The sequence below is a fragment of the Bactrocera tryoni genome, chromosome 1 (assembly GCF_016617805.1).
Source record: "Bactrocera tryoni isolate S06 chromosome 1, CSIRO_BtryS06_freeze2, whole genome shotgun sequence".
NCBI lineage: Eukaryota > Metazoa > Arthropoda > Insecta > Diptera > Tephritidae > Bactrocera > Bactrocera tryoni.
Window position 1 is genome coordinate 18,296,698 of NC_052499.1, and position 18,624 is coordinate 18,315,321.

The 18,624-nt window shown below is 38.1% G+C and overlaps 1 protein-coding gene across 4 annotated transcripts in view; it reads left to right on the forward strand.

The window, feature by feature from the left end:
* LOC120778857 (dipeptidase 1) overlaps nucleotides 1-18,624 on the forward strand; it is a 119,225-nt gene that overhangs the window by 87,397 nt on the left and 13,204 nt on the right. For all 4 annotated transcript variants that reach the window (XM_040110897.1, XM_040110904.1, XM_040110888.1 and 1 more), the window contains 4 exons: nucleotides 4,078-4,147; nucleotides 7,811-7,987; nucleotides 11,024-11,108; nucleotides 14,330-14,405. In XM_040110897.1, coding sequence (XP_039966831.1) covers nucleotides 4,078-4,147; nucleotides 7,811-7,987; nucleotides 11,024-11,108; nucleotides 14,330-14,405 — 408 coding nt within the window. The remainder of the gene's footprint in view (nucleotides 1-4,077; nucleotides 4,148-7,810; nucleotides 7,988-11,023; nucleotides 11,109-14,329; nucleotides 14,406-18,624) is intronic.

The window sequence follows — 18,624 nt, forward strand, 5'->3', positions numbered from 1 at the left end:
ATAAATAAATTGCCAGAAGGTTGGAAAACTGTTATAGCTACAGATCAGCAATACTTTGAATAATATTTACCATTTTGAATAGCTATCTTTAATAAATGAAAAAATAAAAAAATTACACTGCGCGAACTTAGTTATATACCGGTTATATACCGAATATTTAAACTCATTGAGCAAACAATGAAACCAAATCAGATGCTTTGGTTTGTAATGCGAGGTAATTGATGGCTGTAACGTCATTTTCTGTTTTCGTTTAGCAGCAAAGGAGTATATTGTCCCTATGCCGGCTGCGGGGAGAAAGTTGAGTTTTGCTATTATATCGTCAACGATACCTTGCAAATTGTTATCGGGTAGTAGGAAGTTTGCTTAAGTTATAAGAGTCTGCAAAAATACTAAAAATAAATGCTCAGTTTAAAGTGGAAATCAAATAAAAAGGATGTACTGTGCTAGTCAATAACACAATATAAAGCCGACGCAGTTAGACTACGCGCTATATACAAGATATATGTACACATGTATGTTATTTCAAATTTCGTCTTAAGGCTTACTTTGGTACTCATCCCCTGTTTCAATGTACAGAGAATAGTACTCGACAACATTATCGAAAGAATTATCTCAAAGAAACAGCAATATGTATTTCTTACATTTTTGGCTTATGGTATTTCGTGTATGCAGTTCTTGTTTCGGATAGGCTGACGAACAAAAGATATATAAAAGTCATTTATACATCTGTTTTAGCTATCTTCGTACACGCGTGATATTTTGCGCCAAGGCCTGAATCAAAGCGGGATTGTTCGCATAGACTTTACACATTATATATCCCCTCAGGAAAAAGTCTAACGGTATGATTTCAATTGGTGGCCAATGGACCGGCCTAAAACATAAAACTATCTGCTCATCGAAGTATTCTCTCAATAGATTCATTAATTGATGTGATGTGTGGGAAGTGGCACCATCTTGTTGAAAGCAAACTTCGCCGAGATCACGAGCTTCAATTTCAGGTAACAAATAGACGGTTACGTTCTCACCGACATGCATTTTTGAGAAAATATGGACCGTTGATTAACGGTGATAACCGCGTAAGCGGTGTCTACGCGAGTAAAGGCGAATAAGACTCTACCGGCACACACCGGTGTTTTATTCTGGACGAAAAATCATTTCTAGAATCTCCTCAGATTGCTCTTCGTCTCAAATGCGGCAATTCTACTTGTTTAACTACCCATCTAGTCAGCAATGGCCCTCATCGCTGAATAAAATTGGCATGAAAAGCCTTTTTGGAACGTTTAAGGAGCCCATAGACTAAAGCGATGTAGCTAGAGAAAGTCGACCGGTTTGAGTTCTTGTACGAACTTAATTTTGTACACTTTCAATTTAAGATCTCGACGTAAACTGCGCCAAGTCGTCCTATACGTCAGTTTGAGTTGCTGAGAACGGTGCTGAACTGACTCTCCACGGTCTTTGTGTACACTCTCAGCTACGGCTGCTGTATTTTCTTCACTGCAAGCTGGACGTGATCTATTCGGTCGAATATTATCCAATAATGAATGCTGGGTCTGAAGATGGGTGATGGTGTTGCGAATAGTATGCTCAGTAGGCCGTTTATACTTATGAGAAACGTGAATTTCGTAATAAAGTTGAACGGTTTGTAAACGTTGTTTGGACGTAAGTCTTTCCAAGATAAAATGTCAAATAATACGGAACAAAGATAACATCACATGTTATTAAAGAAAGTACCTCTATTTGTATCATCCATTATTATACTTCTGGAGCATAAGTTCGAATAAGTCAATCGGAGGGTCGAGTCTTATTGTTAATGATTTCATTACGTTAAGAGAACCCCACTTCATTAACGCAGCTTTAAGTCAAGACAGACAACAATGTAGCTTTCATGAGAGAGTTTAGAGCTTTTACTTCTTCTTCATGTATCCCTAAAAAAAATATTATATAGAGACTTGTTGTATTATTAAAGCAAACTGAAGAAATATTAGGCAGTGAAGGTAATGATTTCAGTATTTTCATTTCCAGTTGTCTGATTTCACCTTGTCTATTGAGAGTCTAATGACCGTTCAAAATATATTTTAAACACAATTTGCTGAGGCCAAGCCTCACACTGCTACCCACCGCATATAGCTTAACTTCGGTTTAAAAAAGGAATGTGGAATGTGCGCATTTTCATATCTGTGGTGTCCGCCGACCTTGCTTATAATGTTTCCTGTAACAAACTTGTATTTATACATACTTATAAGTATATGGCGCTTACCTTGCGAACCCATTAAGCCACAGGTGGATGGATTTGAGATACTACAAATCTTTTAATACTTTTTAAAGTACAACTTTAATTCTTTTCGGCTTGCCAAATGGAAGCATTTAAGCCCGTATATGTAAGTATAGTAGCATATATATATGTATATGTATACGTCTGTGGGTGTGTGATAAATATTATCCGTAATAATATATGGCAGGCGTATGCTATAAACCTATTCAATGACACATGCATCCATGTGGATACTTAAAATTTTTTGATGAGTTCATCTGCTATGAAATTATGCTCGCACATGCACACCCAAAGGTCTTTTAAAGGCAACCCAGTGAAGAAACGGTTACAATGACTCTGTCATATTGCTTAAAGGAAACCAACTTAGCTGCATGAGAAGCAATTCAATATAAGTATATTTGTTGTGTGATTATAGAAATTGTCGAGTTCATGAAGCTATGAAAAGGGCAGGCAGGCCCCAGAGTTTATTACCAGGATGACTCATATATTACGGGATTAGGTTACGTTAGATTGATCTGTTAGGCCAATAACCCACGCATAGACCAGTTTGGTCTTTTGCGTTACCAGAGGAGTTCACAAGTAGTCATCGTTTAGGATGCCTGCACTTGATGCGAATTTTAACAGACTGCGGACTCTCTGTCGATACCTGCTAGAGTGTACCATATTGTGTGGATTCTAGATGCTTACAGCGTAGTTTTGTCAATGCGGGACAAGTGCCTAAAATATGCGCCACTGTTTCCCTGGTGCCCTGCTGTAGGCATTTTCTGCAGTCTTCTTGATCGGTCAGCCCCATCTTGCGGGCGTGTGTCGCCATCAGACGGGGACTAGTTAGTATTAACATCATGATTTTACGGTTTCTTTTATCGAGTGCCAATAGAAATTTTGTGTACATACTTCCGAACTACCGTTTTGCACCGGCATTTTGCAGTTTTGCACCCAGGTAGCTCGTTCCATCGGGTTTTCATTTTAGGCGTGGGTTTCTCAATGTTGGGCACGTTTTCGGATGTTAGCCGTACACCATTGTTGGCAATCTCGTACACTTTTTCATTGTCCTTGTTGCCTTTGTGGCCACGCGCCCAGTAGAAGTGAAGTTGGAAGATTGAAGATTGCTTCTGGCCACACTTTCCAAAAGACAATTCCAACCGATTTGTAATACGAAGTTACTGCCTTGATTGCTGTTTGGCTGTCTACGTAGATGTTGACTCTGGAATTGCCTGTAGAGGTCAGTTCCGCGGCTTTCGCATTAGCACAATATTTCGAGATTAGACAACAAGAACAAGATTCAATCAAGATCTATACATTTTTGTATGGCCTTGAAGTAATTGTCGAAGCACTTTTGCCTCTAAGATTGAGGGATCTCCAAAACATGCGTTCTCAACGCGCCAGCTTCAGGTGTCGAAAAACGCTAATTTCTTAGTTTATCTTTTTTTAAGAGAAGCTGCTCGATACCAAGTCAGAATTTAACGGCAAAAATAATCCTCAATAAACTAGTGCGAGAGTGGTCTCAAATGTAGTGTTAACAAAACCATTCAATTGAAACAAATTTCTTCACTTCTTCTGATAGGCAACACTTTACTCCCTTGCATATAAGTTGCTTGTGTATGTGTGCCGGCGCTCGCTCACTCAAATTATGATGATGAGAAATCCACTTCCAGAAGTGAAGAAGTGTTCATCTTGCAGCGCGTTTTTAATGTGGATTAATGTATTTCACATTTGGCGTTTTTGCTGTCGTCTACATGTATACATACATACAAATATATGTTAATCATTGTATATATATATTTTTTATTGCTTTACCTTTGTAGGGCGGATTGCTGTAAGGTTGACGAGCCGGGAAAATATCCACATATTGGAGGACTCTCCAAATTCGGCAAGGTAAGTTATTGCGCGGTAAAGTGGAAAGCATGCGGTGTTAATTTATGCGCTTTTTGAAGAAATGGAAGGCAAACATGAATAATATAATACACTTGCTTTCGTATTTTTTGTATGTAGTACAAATATATTTTTAATTTCACGGCAGAATGACGAAATGTAATCAAATTGAAGAGATGCTAAGGAATATTTTGTTAAAACAAATTTTAATTTTTAATAAGACTCTACAGAAATGTGGAAATAACTTCATAAATTTATTGTTTTGCATATTTTTTCTTTTAATAATAATTTTTCTTTTGATTGTAAAGTCTGTGTGAAAATTCTATTGGTTTGACAATCCGAAATACAGTTCAGTAGTCACTAAAAGACTTATAGTCACTAGGCCAGCCGCAACCTTTCTTCCTTGGCTACAAGTGTTTAATAGCGAAGCATAATAAAAACGCCTGTATTATATCTAGAAGCCTTGCTGCTCTAATAAAACGTACTAGTAGCGATTAATTCTTATCGATATAACGCCTTTCCCACCTTAAAATGAAACCAATTTTCTTAATATTACGGTGATAAGCTCAATAGCGAAAATTTAGAATTCAATTGAGTGAGCGGTGTTTTACAAAACTCTAAATTTCCAATAAGACGGCATAGAAAAATATTTTTATAATCGACTTAGTTAGTCGAAAACAAATTAGAGCTTCCCATAAATACCTGACGGACCAAGTGGCACATAACAACTTATTATCAAAGACCAACCAGCAGCTAAGTTGAGACGGCTTTACAAGAAATTCAAATAGAAAAGCCTTACTATTATACTTAAATTATACTCAAAATGCCTCATTTTTCAATTTTACAGTAAATACCCTTCTAGATGACCATGGTTGGACATTTTGTGAATCATGTATAAATATAATACTTTCCGAAAAACCAAGGTTTTACTTGGTGAGCCATTTACTATGCAGTAGAACAACACAGAGCCAAGTTTTTCATCTTCAGAAGGATTGGTATTGTTAATCACTAATTTCGAAATAATCACTTATGGCTTAGGTCTCCAAGTTTTAGGATTCTTATAAATGAAGTCTTTAGAAACTTTGTGTTTCTGAATTATATATTATTATAGGTAACAAGTCGTGCCAAATATATAGATTTTAATTCTAGCATAAATAAATACAAGTCCCAGCTCACTTCAGCCATTTGATCTTTACGGTTATTCCTAAGAGGTGGTTAATATGTACCTCAAAACTCGGCCGAAATAAGGTCAGAAGTTGTAAAAAACGTTTATTTTAATAGCGGTTACACTTCGCTGGTCAATGTCGAAGCTCCGAAAAAATTTCCTTTAGACGTTCAGTGTCAACTTAAAGCTTGCTTTATACATGTTCTTATGCGTTATTCCTCATAAGCGTGGATAAAGGTTAAAAAAATGTTAAATTAAAAGAGAGACAGGTACCTTTCAGAGAAAAATATTTTGAAGAGGTTTTTAAGAAAAGGTAATTTTTAATTTTTTCCTATGTAAAGGTTATCATTAATATTTGTTGCGGTTAGGGTCTTAAGAGTTAACTAACTAACTCAACAACAATTTTTACATTTTTGCTGAAAATATTGAATTATATTACTGTGGGCAAAAAATAGTAAGACTTTTAAATTTAAATTCCGCGCGAAAACTCATTCGACGAAATATTTTTTTCTTCTAGATCGGTATAACCGCCAGTGACATCTCAACCAAATGTCACATCAAAATAGCTATTAGTAGTTTGAATACGCGTGTTTTTCTAAAGTACACAAAGCGCATTCGGCGTTTTAACGATGAGTGAAATTATTCAACAAAGCAGTCCCATTGAATTTTGTACGCGGAATCAAATTCGCGGTGCCGAAATATTCAAAATGTTGTAGAAGGCTTTTGCTGATAATTCTTTGTCGCGAGAAACTGTTATATTCAACGAGGGTCGAGAACGCGTTCACGACGAAGCACGTTCAGGACGGCCATCAACATCAACTGATGATTGGAGTTTACTCCAATCTGCTCATTGGGTTTGACCCTTTGTGGAGATTCGTGATGGCTGTGGTTTGAATGCAGGCAGGGTTGAAAAATTTCAGTCCAATGTGGAGTCATATTGCGGCCAGGTGCCGGACCCAAAGTACGGCAGAGGTTTTAGGTCGACCTCGTACCCGACCAAGGCGGCTAAGGTGTCCCTATCCACCTGAACCAATTGGAACCAAGGTATGAGTGCTGAATGCATTTATGCTTTGGGGCGCTGATCAACGCATTGTATTGATCTATGTGCTTTTAGAAATAGAAAGCACCGTGTGGTTAGGCGGAGAAATCAGTGAAAACCATTTTAAAAGATCATTTGGGTCTAAGAAAAGTAAAAGCACGATTGCTTCCAACCTCACTAAATTTTTTCGAAAAAAAGCGTCGCATCAACGTCTAGGAAACAATGCTTTCCGACTACCAGGAAATCATGAAATTTACTAATACTGGAGATGAGTCTTGAATCTATGCTTATGATCCGGGCACAGACGATCAATCGGCCGAATATCTTAGTAAAGATGACGAAAGACCCACCTCAAAGCAGGTAAAAAATCAAGATGAAGATATTCTTAGAAAGAGGTCGGATTTATGGGCCGACAACTCTTGGTTTTTGCACCACGATAATATACTGTCCCATACCGCATTGATTCTTCGTGAGTCGATATAGATTTTGAAGAATAAATTTAGAGTTTTAAAACTATGAACAAAGTCTTAATAAGTTTGGCTCTTAGTAGTATCAGAGTAACCCAAAACTAGAAAACATGTAAAATATTGTTAGGCATGGAAAAGTCAAAAGTTTTTTTTCCAAAGAAAAGTTATCAGGACTGTTTATGGGTGCTAGTGTTCGGGTGATATCTCTATTTTTCCGATTTCAGCGTCCACACTCTACGATCCAGAAGTCAGGCTGATGAGTGCACACAAGCTTTTCGGTATTTATTTAATGAAGTTAGATTTTTTTGTATGGAGTTCTGCGGGAATAATGGCAGCATAATTTTATAGTAGCTTTTACACCCTTCAGAACCCATCAAATACAATACTTTGGTGTCTAGGATATTCGGTTTTGCCTTTGATTTGGCAACAGGAAACTGTTGTAATTTGCAATAGATAAAAATAAATTATATTTTCCCGTTAATTTAAGAAACTATAAAAATTTTTTAAATTAGAGGGAGATAGATGAGTTAGATGAAAATTGGTTTAATATTTTTCGAAAATGAAAAAATTAAAAATTAAACAAATTCTAGGCATGTCTAGAAAAACGAAGTGACCAAATTTAATTAATTAATTTTTATTAATTATATAATATTGATTTTATTGAAGTGTATTATACATAAAATTTTTCATGCATTAAAATTTATTTCCGCCTGCGCCAATATTTGTTTCTTATTCGACTTACAAATCACATAATTCATTGAAAATTCATTGCTAAGCACACACACACACACCTTCCATTAATTTCCTCCATTATCTGATCGTTCTTACACAGTTGCACTAGCGTGTTTTTTCCAGCTCAGCAAACCAATTTTTGTCGCTGCATAGCATTTTTTTCTATGTGTTTGTTTGTTTTGTTTTTGCTCCGCTGATTTATATTTTCGCTTACATTTCTCGTCTCTTTTCATATTTTTCGCCGACTCGTTGGTGCAACTTAGTTGGTGGTGCATGAAATGAATCGACTGGGCATGATTGTCGACCTGTCGCACGTCTCGGTGCCCACAATGTTGGACGCGTTGAGCACCTCGAAGGCGCCTGTGATATTCTCGCATTCCTCCGCGCATGCCATATGCAACAGTTCGCGCAATGTGCCAGATCATGTCCTGCAGAAAATTGTAAGTTTTTGCCATTCTTGTATTTTCGCCATTTAACACAAGTTTTTACATGTCGTTGCTGTTTTTTTTTTAGTTTTTTTTTTAGTATTACTCCTCATATATCTTAGTGTTGTTTTTGTTTTTCGCAATTTTCACTACTTTTACTAGTTTGGCATTTCATTTTCATGCCATTGCATTTGAATTCATTTTGCGAGCAAGTTACGAGCACTGCGCCAGTATAACTACTCACCGGTGGGTTCTTCTCGATTGAGCCGCAGAGGGAAAATATTTTGCGGCCGCGCACACACTTATCTAAATAAAAATGTACTTTTAGGAGATGCGCGAAAGTACGAGTGTGGCCTGAAAAGTCACTGAGTTTTTTCGGCATAGTTATTGAAAATGCATCTTCTTCTTTATTGCTGTAGACACTGCACACGCTATTATTGCCGAGTTTAAAAAGTCGTTCCTCCTTCGCCAATTGAAGATTCCAAGTGTAGCCAGTTCCTTCTCCACCAGGTCTTTCCAACGGAGTGGAGGTCTTTCTCTTCCTCTGCTATCCACGGTGGGTACTGCGTCGAATACTCTCAGAACTGGAGTGTTTTTAACCATTCACCTTGTTCTGCGGGAGTGATGTTGTCAAAGAGCTGATGTTGATAATACACATTGAGATGGATTAGAAAGTTTGGCCTACAGAAAAAACCTATAGACCGATGAAATCGATGAACCCTTTGGCGCACAAATCAAATTTTCGAAGTATAATCCATTGGCTCTGGCATGGCAGTATAGACCTGTTGTACTATTCATGTACTATATTCCTAGCAAGCTGTTAGTGATAGTAGGAGAAATGTTAAGTCGAACCTAACGTGACCTAACCTTACCTTACAAACCCATTCTTTATCTATTTCTATTCTCTTTTTACACGGCTCCAGTATGCGGATGGATAGAGGTTGTACTGCGAACGGGTAGCTGAAACCACTATGAGGGAGAGCAAGATTCGTCCTTCTCTATCTACAATGGAGTTTAGTAGTAGATGAGTTCCCTAAGTGGGATTCGGAGCGAGGTGTATGTCATAATCAAGCTGTCAAAAACAACCAACGTCCCTTTTACAATGCAAAGATCTCTTCCCAGTTTATGGACACTTACACTTGGTGGCTAGGAGTTGTAGGTGCCTAAAGAGGTCAAATGTTTAAGCCTCATATTAGGCTCAATATAGTTGACCTTCACGGTCGAAATAGGAATATGGAATTAACACAGTCAAGAGCCACCAAGGCACTCATCATATGCAGATGCCTAGCCGGCAGATCCTGGTGCTTCAAGCCAGGTATCTTCAGGTGGCTATATACTCGTACCATGATCTTAAGGCCCATTGTCGCTTATGGAGCGGTTACTTTGGCATCGAGGGCAACGCAGCCTTTGGTCATGCATCTAGTGATCAAACAGACTGCGAAATATACCATGCTGCTCATGGCAGCTGAGAGCTTTGGCAAAGCGAAGATAATGTCGTCTCAACATATGAAGGCCTTAAGAGCAGATACATCACTGGACCTTTTTCCAAGGGATGGCGTAACGAAGAGGGTAAACTTTACAAAGAAGTTTAGAGTTGGTCTCCGCAGTAAAGCGGGGTGGAGTGACTTCCCGCTTGATGTACTACTGAGTGGCACACTGACGACTCGAAAGCACCAGAAGGCATTGGAGCATGTATTGCGAAACCACATACCAAAATATCTATACCAATGCGAAATTTTCCGAGCATCTTTCAAGAAAAAGATAAGTCAGTGTGTAGAAATAAATCTCCATCGAAAGTATCGCAACCCGCGTATCGCTATACTCTGCGATAGTCAAGCGACGCTAAAAGCGATCTCAGCTTATGAGGTCAAATAGCTATTAGTGAAGGAGTATATAGAAAGGCTGAACCGCCTATCAGCTTGCAACCATGTACACCTGATCTGGGTGCCTGGGCATAAGGGGATAACCGGCAATGAGCTGGCAGAAGAATTAGCACGCTCTGCGGCAGCTTCTAAGATGATGGGACCACAGCCATGCATAGAGGAGAGTGTGGGGAGAGAACAGCATTGGCACCAGGAATGCGCTACGCCAAGCTACTAACGGGGGTTGGAACCTTGCAAGGTTTAAAGATATTCTAAACCTCCCCCGAAACGAATTTCGTCTTCTTGTCGCGCCCTGTGAAGGCCACTTCAGTCTCTGGAATCTCTCGTTCAAAACATACATAGTCCCTTGCGCTAACTGTCGGTTTTGCGACATAGAACAGGAAACTCCAGAACACCGCATTTCTAGATTGTCCAGCAATTTATAGAAGCGGGCTCAAGGCTCTAAGTTCCATCTAAGTGGACCACAGTGTTGTATTTAAGATGGCAGCGCGGCAAGTATAAAAACTCAATGGCCTATCGAATTGCTCTTGTACCCTTGCGTACTATAAGCACACACCATACAAACATGTGCATAGCTAGGTATGTTTGCGGTATAAAAAACAGTAAAATATTGCATTCATGCAACCAACTTCACAGCGGAAAGTGAGCAACGCGCAACTTTACTCTCGAGTGTCCTCTTTCCCAATCAATTGGTTAGTTAGTTGACTGCTTGGCTGATGCATGGTGAGCGTAAAGCGTTGTAGGTGCATTGGTTGCATGCCACGCATACACATATATTCATGTATGTGCGAACGTTAAATGTTGGTCGCTGCCTCAGAGGAGTATTTTAAAAAATTCGTAGCGCTTAAATTTTGTGAAGGACACACTTAACCAGTGCAGACGATTTGATCTACCCTTATCTCTGTTTGCCTTGCACACACACACACAGTAAGATATTTGTGTGAGTGTGTGTGCGTGGCTCGCAAAATGACTCTGTTGTGCCGTGGAATGCTCGGAAGTACTGGCAACTGCAGCAGGCTGCATATTTCCAACACACACATACACAAACCTAAAAACACAATCACATAAAGTGTTTTAAATAAATATATATTTACATATTGTATATATGCTTTTAGTTGCCTTATATTTGTATGTATGCACACATTTGGTTTGTTTGGCATCCTTGCAGGCAGTCAACGGCGGTCTGGTGATGGTCGCATTCTATCCACATTTTCTTAGCTGCTCGAGTCAGGCGACACTCGAGGATGTTATTGGTATGTAAATATGAGTATCTTATATGCTAACACACACACACACACGCCCGTACAAACGCACACACATACAAATTTATGCATATTTTGTAGCAGATACGCAATAAAATACCAAAGTCAATATCATATTAATATTCAGATAAAATGCAAAATCGATGCAACTGTTGTTATATGCCAAGCGCACATTGCATGCACACACACACAAACACACGTATTTACTTCGCGCACAAATGACATTGTTGTAGAGCGACAGGAGGCTGTGTATGCATGCCAAAAAGCCAACAAAAATAGTAAAGGGAAAATTAGAAAAATGTTGTATCGCATTAAAACGACATCCAGTGGGAGTACAATAACAGCAACAACAACAGCAATAAAACTAAAATTTGTACAAAACCTCAATCTATTGGCTATGCAAAATTTTAATAAGCAACAAATTGCTGTGCATGTCGCATAAATTGTTTTGCACAACAGGCATACAACACACACAAACAAAAGCACAGAAATGTATATACATTAGGGTGTTCTTTATTTATATAGCTGATTTTTACACCTTGAACAGGGTTTATTGAGTTCGCCACGGTGATTGTAACACCAAAAAGAAAACGCTTGAGACACTATAAAGTATATATAAAGGACCAGCTGAGTAAATTTAGCCGTTCGTCTGTATATAACGGAGCTAGTCCCTCAGTTTTTGAGTTATCTATCTGAAATTTTGCACACGTCTTTTTGCAATCAATAAGCTGCTCACTTTACGTAAAGGCCGGTATCGCACCATTATGGCATATACATATGCAAGTGTCGTACAAACTGTATGCTCGGAAGATATCTTCACGAAATTTGGTAGTGTTAGCTTTCTAAAACTACGATACAAGAAATTGATCATATCGGACCACTATAGCATACAACAGCCATACAAACTGAACGCTGGCAGTGCTTGAATGGAAATATTTTTTTAGGAGTTATCTTAACGAAGTTACGCATGCGTTATTATCTCAGGCAACTGTGCTATCTCTGAAGAAATTTTTCAGATCGAGTTACTAAACTCACTAAATGAGATATATAGATATCACACGTAAATACGATGAGATTTGTTGATATTTTGCATTAAAAAAGTCAACTTACAACTTTCAGAAAATAATATTTGACTGCAAAATTTGTCGCTCCACAAAAAAGGTTTTAATGATTTTTTCCATAACATTACTAGTTTAAAAGTTATACGCAGTTGAAGTCATATCTTAAATGTATTGAGTGCCTCACAAATTATGCGTTGCTCATGCGTCAAGGTGTACCTACTAAATACATATGACTATGGTTCTTCATACGAAATAGTGTACTATATATGAATACAGTTGCTCATACGACATGGTGTACTAAATACATACCACTGCAGTTACTCATACTATATATGAATATAGTTGCTCATACGTCAAGGTGTACTAAGTACATACGACTGCAGCTACTCATACGAAATGGTGTACTATATATGAATATAGTTGCTCATACTACATGGTGTACTACATGCATACAGGACATTTGATGCATAAATTTAACGTGTAAAAAGTTGATTTTACAAGAAAAAAAATTATGAAGGCCCTTCTTAAAGAGCGGAGAATTGTGTATAAAATTAAATTTTTTTCAAAATTTTAAGTATTTTTGCTTTGGAGATTAAATATTTATTGCATTTGATCAAAGAATTGCATGTTAGGCACGGGTCAAATGGAAAAATAAAGAACTTTTTTACTTTGAACAATGCCTTTTGGGGCAAAAACTGCAACTTCAGTTGGCGTTTGCAACACAAAAAATTAGCTTGGGAAATAAAGCACACCCTAAAGTTATATAAAAACATAGAAAACACGTGAGCACGTAACAAGCACATAAATTTCATTGCGATTTTATTGCGAAAATTAGCTAATTTGGTTAGTGAATCAGTCTATTTAATGGTTTTAAGCATTTCGGTATTTGTCTAAATTAAGCAAATATTAAACACTCATGGCATTTGTGTGCATAATTTATGGTAAATAAAAATGAAACATGTTTTTGACTAACGTCCAGCATTGTTATGTCTAAGCAAATATTTATTGGCATAAATCATAATTTCCAGCAGAGCAATTAAATAAATTTACTTTTAATTTCCATTATATTTATAAAAAAAAAAACATGGCAAAATTTTAAGGATTATCATAAATGTATTAGTTGTTAAATCACCCCACAAACTTTTGACTGTTTTAAGGTAGCAGGACGGAGCGTATGAGTAACTTATGGAAATGTTATGTTTCGAGATATTAGACCAAAATTAGTGTAGTCCACAAAACAAAATGCTTACTAATTACTAAATTTGAAATTGGGACCCTTTAAAGTATATATATATATACAATGATCTGCGCGACGAGCTGTGTCGATTACGCCATGTCCGTTTGTCTGTCGGTCTGTCTGTATATATGCGAACTATTCCATCAGATCTTGAGCTATCAATCAGAAATTTTTCACATGTCCTTTTCTTAACAAGAAGCTGCTTATTTGTCGGAATCACCGATATCGAACCATTAAGGCATGTAGCAGTTATACAAAGTGATCGTTCAAAATTAAGATATTGTATGGAAAGCTTTTTTATTTGAGGAGATATCTTCAAGAAATTCGACAGGAGTTATTGCCCAAAGCAGCGGTATAATCTTCAAAAAAAATTGTTTAGATCGGACCATTATAGCATATAGCTCCCATACAAATTGATCGGTCCAAATTCAGTACTTGTATGGAAAACTTTATTATTGTATGAGACATCTTCACAAATTTTGGCATCTGTTGTTGCCCAAGAAAGAGCTACATTTTCTGAATATACTGTTCAGATTCAATCACCATAGCTTATAGCTGTCATACAAACTGATCGATATAAATCAAGTGCTTGTATGGAAAACTTTCTTATTTGACAAGATATCTTCAGGAAATTGGCATGGATTATTGTCCAAAGCAATGTTACAAACTCAGAATATGTTGTTCAGATCGGATCACTATAGTATATAGCTACCAAGCAAAATGACTGTCTAGCATTCAACTAAAATGTGGGGCTACATGGCGTATACGTAATCAATGTGTGCTTTCATATTTCATATAGATTGTGGCTCCACTGTAATAATATTTTTCTTCTTCAGCTGATTCAACCTTAACTCATAATATTTTTTCATTAATAATAAAAATTCTTTTCTGTTGTTGCATCATTTCGATTTCAGTGCACATAAATCACATAAGAGAAGTTGCCGGTGTGGATCACGTCGGCATTGGTGCGGGTTACGATGGTGTTAATCTGTAAGTATTTTAATGTATTTATATTAGTGCTAACTGTTAAAGATGTAAATATGAGGGAATAACTTAAAACGAAGTTTTACAATTAACATGAATTATATAAATAGATTTTTGGCTTAGCTTTACTATCTCTTATATAATCTATAATTTCCTCATTTACTCGTTTATACAAATTACTTTCACTAATGAAAGTATAGGAATGACTCAGTGAGAAATAATTGATCCTTAAGATCAATATGCTTTTTAGTTTTCTCTCAAACGTTATGTAGCTACCATATAAATATATTTGGATTGGCTCAAATATGCTTGATTAAATGTGATTAACTACGTCGTGATTATCATTTTATTTCGCTCAGACTATTGCCCTTTTTTTAATTCCATTATATACTGATTAATTTTGAGATTTGTTATAAGACAGCGTATGTTCTCCAAAAGGCCAGTACCACTTCATAGTAGCTGTAAGTCTATATATAATGTTTCTGGACGTAAATAGTAGGTAATTGATTCTATTTCTGTGACATTTGGGCAGTTTGTTGTTCTGCTCCATTTGCATTGTGGGCTTTGTTCAAAATTCTTAAAAGCTCTGTTTTGATTGTCCCTTGCGGGTAGTGGCTCCGCTTCAGACTTGTTTAAAGAAGATGCTTGCTTTGCGAAACTCGCACACCAGTTTGTTGCCGAAAGTATTCCTGTGATCGCGAACCCAAATTATGGACAAGTGGAGTTGACAAGTGAGCTTAAAGCATTCCTGCAGTTGTTGACTGAGTTTGAATTAGTCTGTAGTATCAAGAAGCAAGTAAAGCCGTGAATATCCGTGTATATTGCTTTCTGTATCTTCTAGAAGTTATTTAATATTCAATCGTTGCCAGTGGACTTCGCCTCGTCTGCATTTTGTTTGCCGAAAATGTTCCTGTGACCGGGAACTTAAGTTATGAAATCTCTTCTATAGTTGCTGATTACTCTGGATTTAATCATAGTTTCCATTTCAGTTTGTAATCAATTTAAGTTCCTGGGTACTATGCCGTGAGGAGTCAGAAGAATTCTTGAACCAGGGAGTGAGGGAAGACTGAATCGAGCTATTATGGTGTGAAAAGCATTAGTTTTGTTTAAGTATGGTTAACATCAACTCCGCTGTACTCAGCCCATAAATGTAACCTTCGTAGCGCAATTTCCGTAATTTCACTGATTGTGGAAGGAAGCAGTACTGATATCATGATCACTATTTCGTCTACATTTGCTATTGCTTTCACTCTTCCTGCAATGAGTTGTAGGAGTGTTCCATTCAATACCTTCTTCTTCTTCTTAATTGGCGTAGAAACCGCTTAAGCGATTATAGCCGAGTTAACAACAGCGCGCCAGTCGTTTCTTCTTTTCGCTACGTGGCGCCAATTGGATATTCCAAGCGAAGCCAGGTCCTTCTCCACTTGGTCCTTCCAACGGAGTGGAGGTCTTCCTCTTCCTCTGCTTCCCTCGGCGGGTACTGCGTTGAATACTTTCAGAGCTGGAGTGTTTTCGTCCATTCGGACAACATGACCTAGCCAGCGTAGCCGCTGTCTTTGAATTCGCTGAACTATGTCAATGTCGTCGTATATCTCGTACAGCTCATCGTTCTATCGAATGCGATATTCGCCGTGGCCAACGCGCAAAGGACCATAAATCTTTCGCAGAACTTTTCTCTCGAAAACTCGCAACGTCGACTCATCAGTTGTTGACATCGTCCAAGCCTCTGCACCGTATAGCAGGACGGGAATTATGAGTGACTTATAGAGTTTGGTTTTTGTTCGTCGAGATAGGACTTTGCTTCTCCATTGCCTACTCAGTCCGAAGTAGCACCTGTTGGCAAGAGTTATCCTGCGTTGGATTTCTAGGCTGACATTGTTGGTGGTGTTTACGCTGGTTCCAAGATAGACGAAATTATCTACAACTTCAAAGTTATGACTGTCAACAGTGACGTGAGTGCCAAGTCGCGAGTGCGACGACTGTTTTTTTGATGACAGGAGATATTTCGTCTTGCCCTCGTTCATTGCCAGACCCATTTAAGCGGGAAGGAACACCTCTTTGATGAGCGCCTCTGCTTACGTGGCTTCTTCGTGTTGCTGAGCCATTCGTTGCTATAATCACTCAGTTCACAAGCCGCGATCGTGTCCATCTGCAAATCATGTCGTATATGCCGGCATATGACAGAGAAAGAAGAATTGTGCTTATTTCTATATTTTTGAAGAACCCTTCTATGTCAAGAAAAGCCTAACAGTACCTGCTTAAATGAGATACAGTTGCAACTCTAGAGATAGATAGGAGTTATTCTTACATATCGGATGAGCACATTTCAAAATGAAGTCTTCATCTCGTCTAATATTTTCATTAAGAGCTTTAATTGAAGAGCACTACATGAAGTCCTTTCGACACATGTTATTCATATTATCAGTTTGTATTTTAAGGACTTAAGGCAAATGATGAATATAGCTAGAGCGGATTGATTTACGGGAAACTGAAAAAAAAACAGAAAAATCACGTATGCGTTCAATGTTATACGGTATATTCTAAACAACTTTGTAAGTATGGTTCGTGGAACATCCCGAAATGCTCTACTTGATTTCAGGAAAAAAAATCGACCTGCTGTAAAAACTATATAACTACTTGCAAATTTTTTGGACCACTCTGATGACCAACTCGAGGTCAAGCAAGTGACTTTCTGTCATTCAAACAGAGATCGTGAGAACAATTGGGGTTTCCTTTTTAACTGTAAGGCCACTTTTATTAGATAGATTTTATGCGAAGATGTAAACCTGCCGCTTGCCGTGACGTCGCTGACCAGCAATAATACACAAGGGTTGCCGCTATTCAGGTAGCTCGTTCTATCGAGTTTTGATTTTCTTGGAGATTGTCATGGGTTTCCTAATGTTGATCACGTTTTCAGATGTTAGCCGCTCACCTTTCTTGGGAATCTCGTCCACTATTTCATTGCTCTCGAAGCCTTAGTGGCATTGATTTGGCGCTTAAAAGGTTACTTAATGTCTAACTCTAGACAGTATATTCCTGCACCAACTCTATCCTCCATTCTCGAGCCATCCGTGTAGATATTTAGAATGTTGCGCGTAGTTAACAATACTACGGCATCGTAGAGCAGAATTGGTCTCACAATAGCTATGTAGAACCTGTACATAAAAGCGCGAGGGAGCCCCCAGGTTGTGCCGAGCATCTGCCTACACGCATATAAAGCATTGTTAGCTTTCCTTACTTATTCTTCAACGTTGTGCTTCCCCAGCAGTTTGCTGTCCAAGACTACTCCTAAGGTACTTTATGGGGTCTTTGAGAGAGAGTTGTGGCCCATTTATCGTAGAGAACCTACATAGAGAAACTTTGTGCTTTCTGGTGAACACAAACAGATCTGTTTTCTCCGGATTCTGGACTGTATTGAGAGTGGTGGTCATAATACTGTTAATGTACTATAGACACCTACCCGTTATTAAGATGGCAATGTTGTCCGCATATGGCACTATCTTAGGGGCCTCGCCTTCTTTAGCAGCTGTCAATAGAAGCGGAGACCTATTGATTTCATTGGTCATTTTAGCGTTGTTCCATTCTGCTTTTATCCGTCTAGAACTCAACAGGCTTCTAAACCAGCATTGTATAGCAAATTCAACACCTATTGACTGTATTGACTGGATACTGTTCAGAATAAATTCCATATGGACGTTGTTGAACGTTCCAGAAATGTCCAAAAATGCTTTAAAAGCGTATTCCTTATATTAAAGAGCCCTTTCGATATTAATTACCAGTGTATTCTAGGCTCTAAACTCTTTTAAGTAGGTGGGATTGTGCCTACCTGCCTTCGGTATGAAAACTACCCTAGCCTCTTCCCATAAGTGTGGCTCATAGCTGCACTTCAAGCTTCCCTTAAACATCGCCCTTAGCCTTGGCATGGGTAGACAGAGCGCATTCTGTAGCATTGCTGTAATGATTCCGTCCCTACCGGAAGACTTGTATGGGTCGAATGAGCGAATTGCCTATTCTACTTTATTCTCGGTAAATTTGTGTTCACGAACGTTTACTGCATTACTCCCTTCGTAACTAGGACTTACCTCGTCCTTACTGCCTGGAAAATGCACACTTAGCAGGTCTTCCAACGGATTTTAGCAGTTGTGCGCCCACTCTCCGCAACTTTTGCGAATTAGACCGGGCGAGGCGGGGCTTTTTGGATAATAGTTTCTGTTGTATATAATTA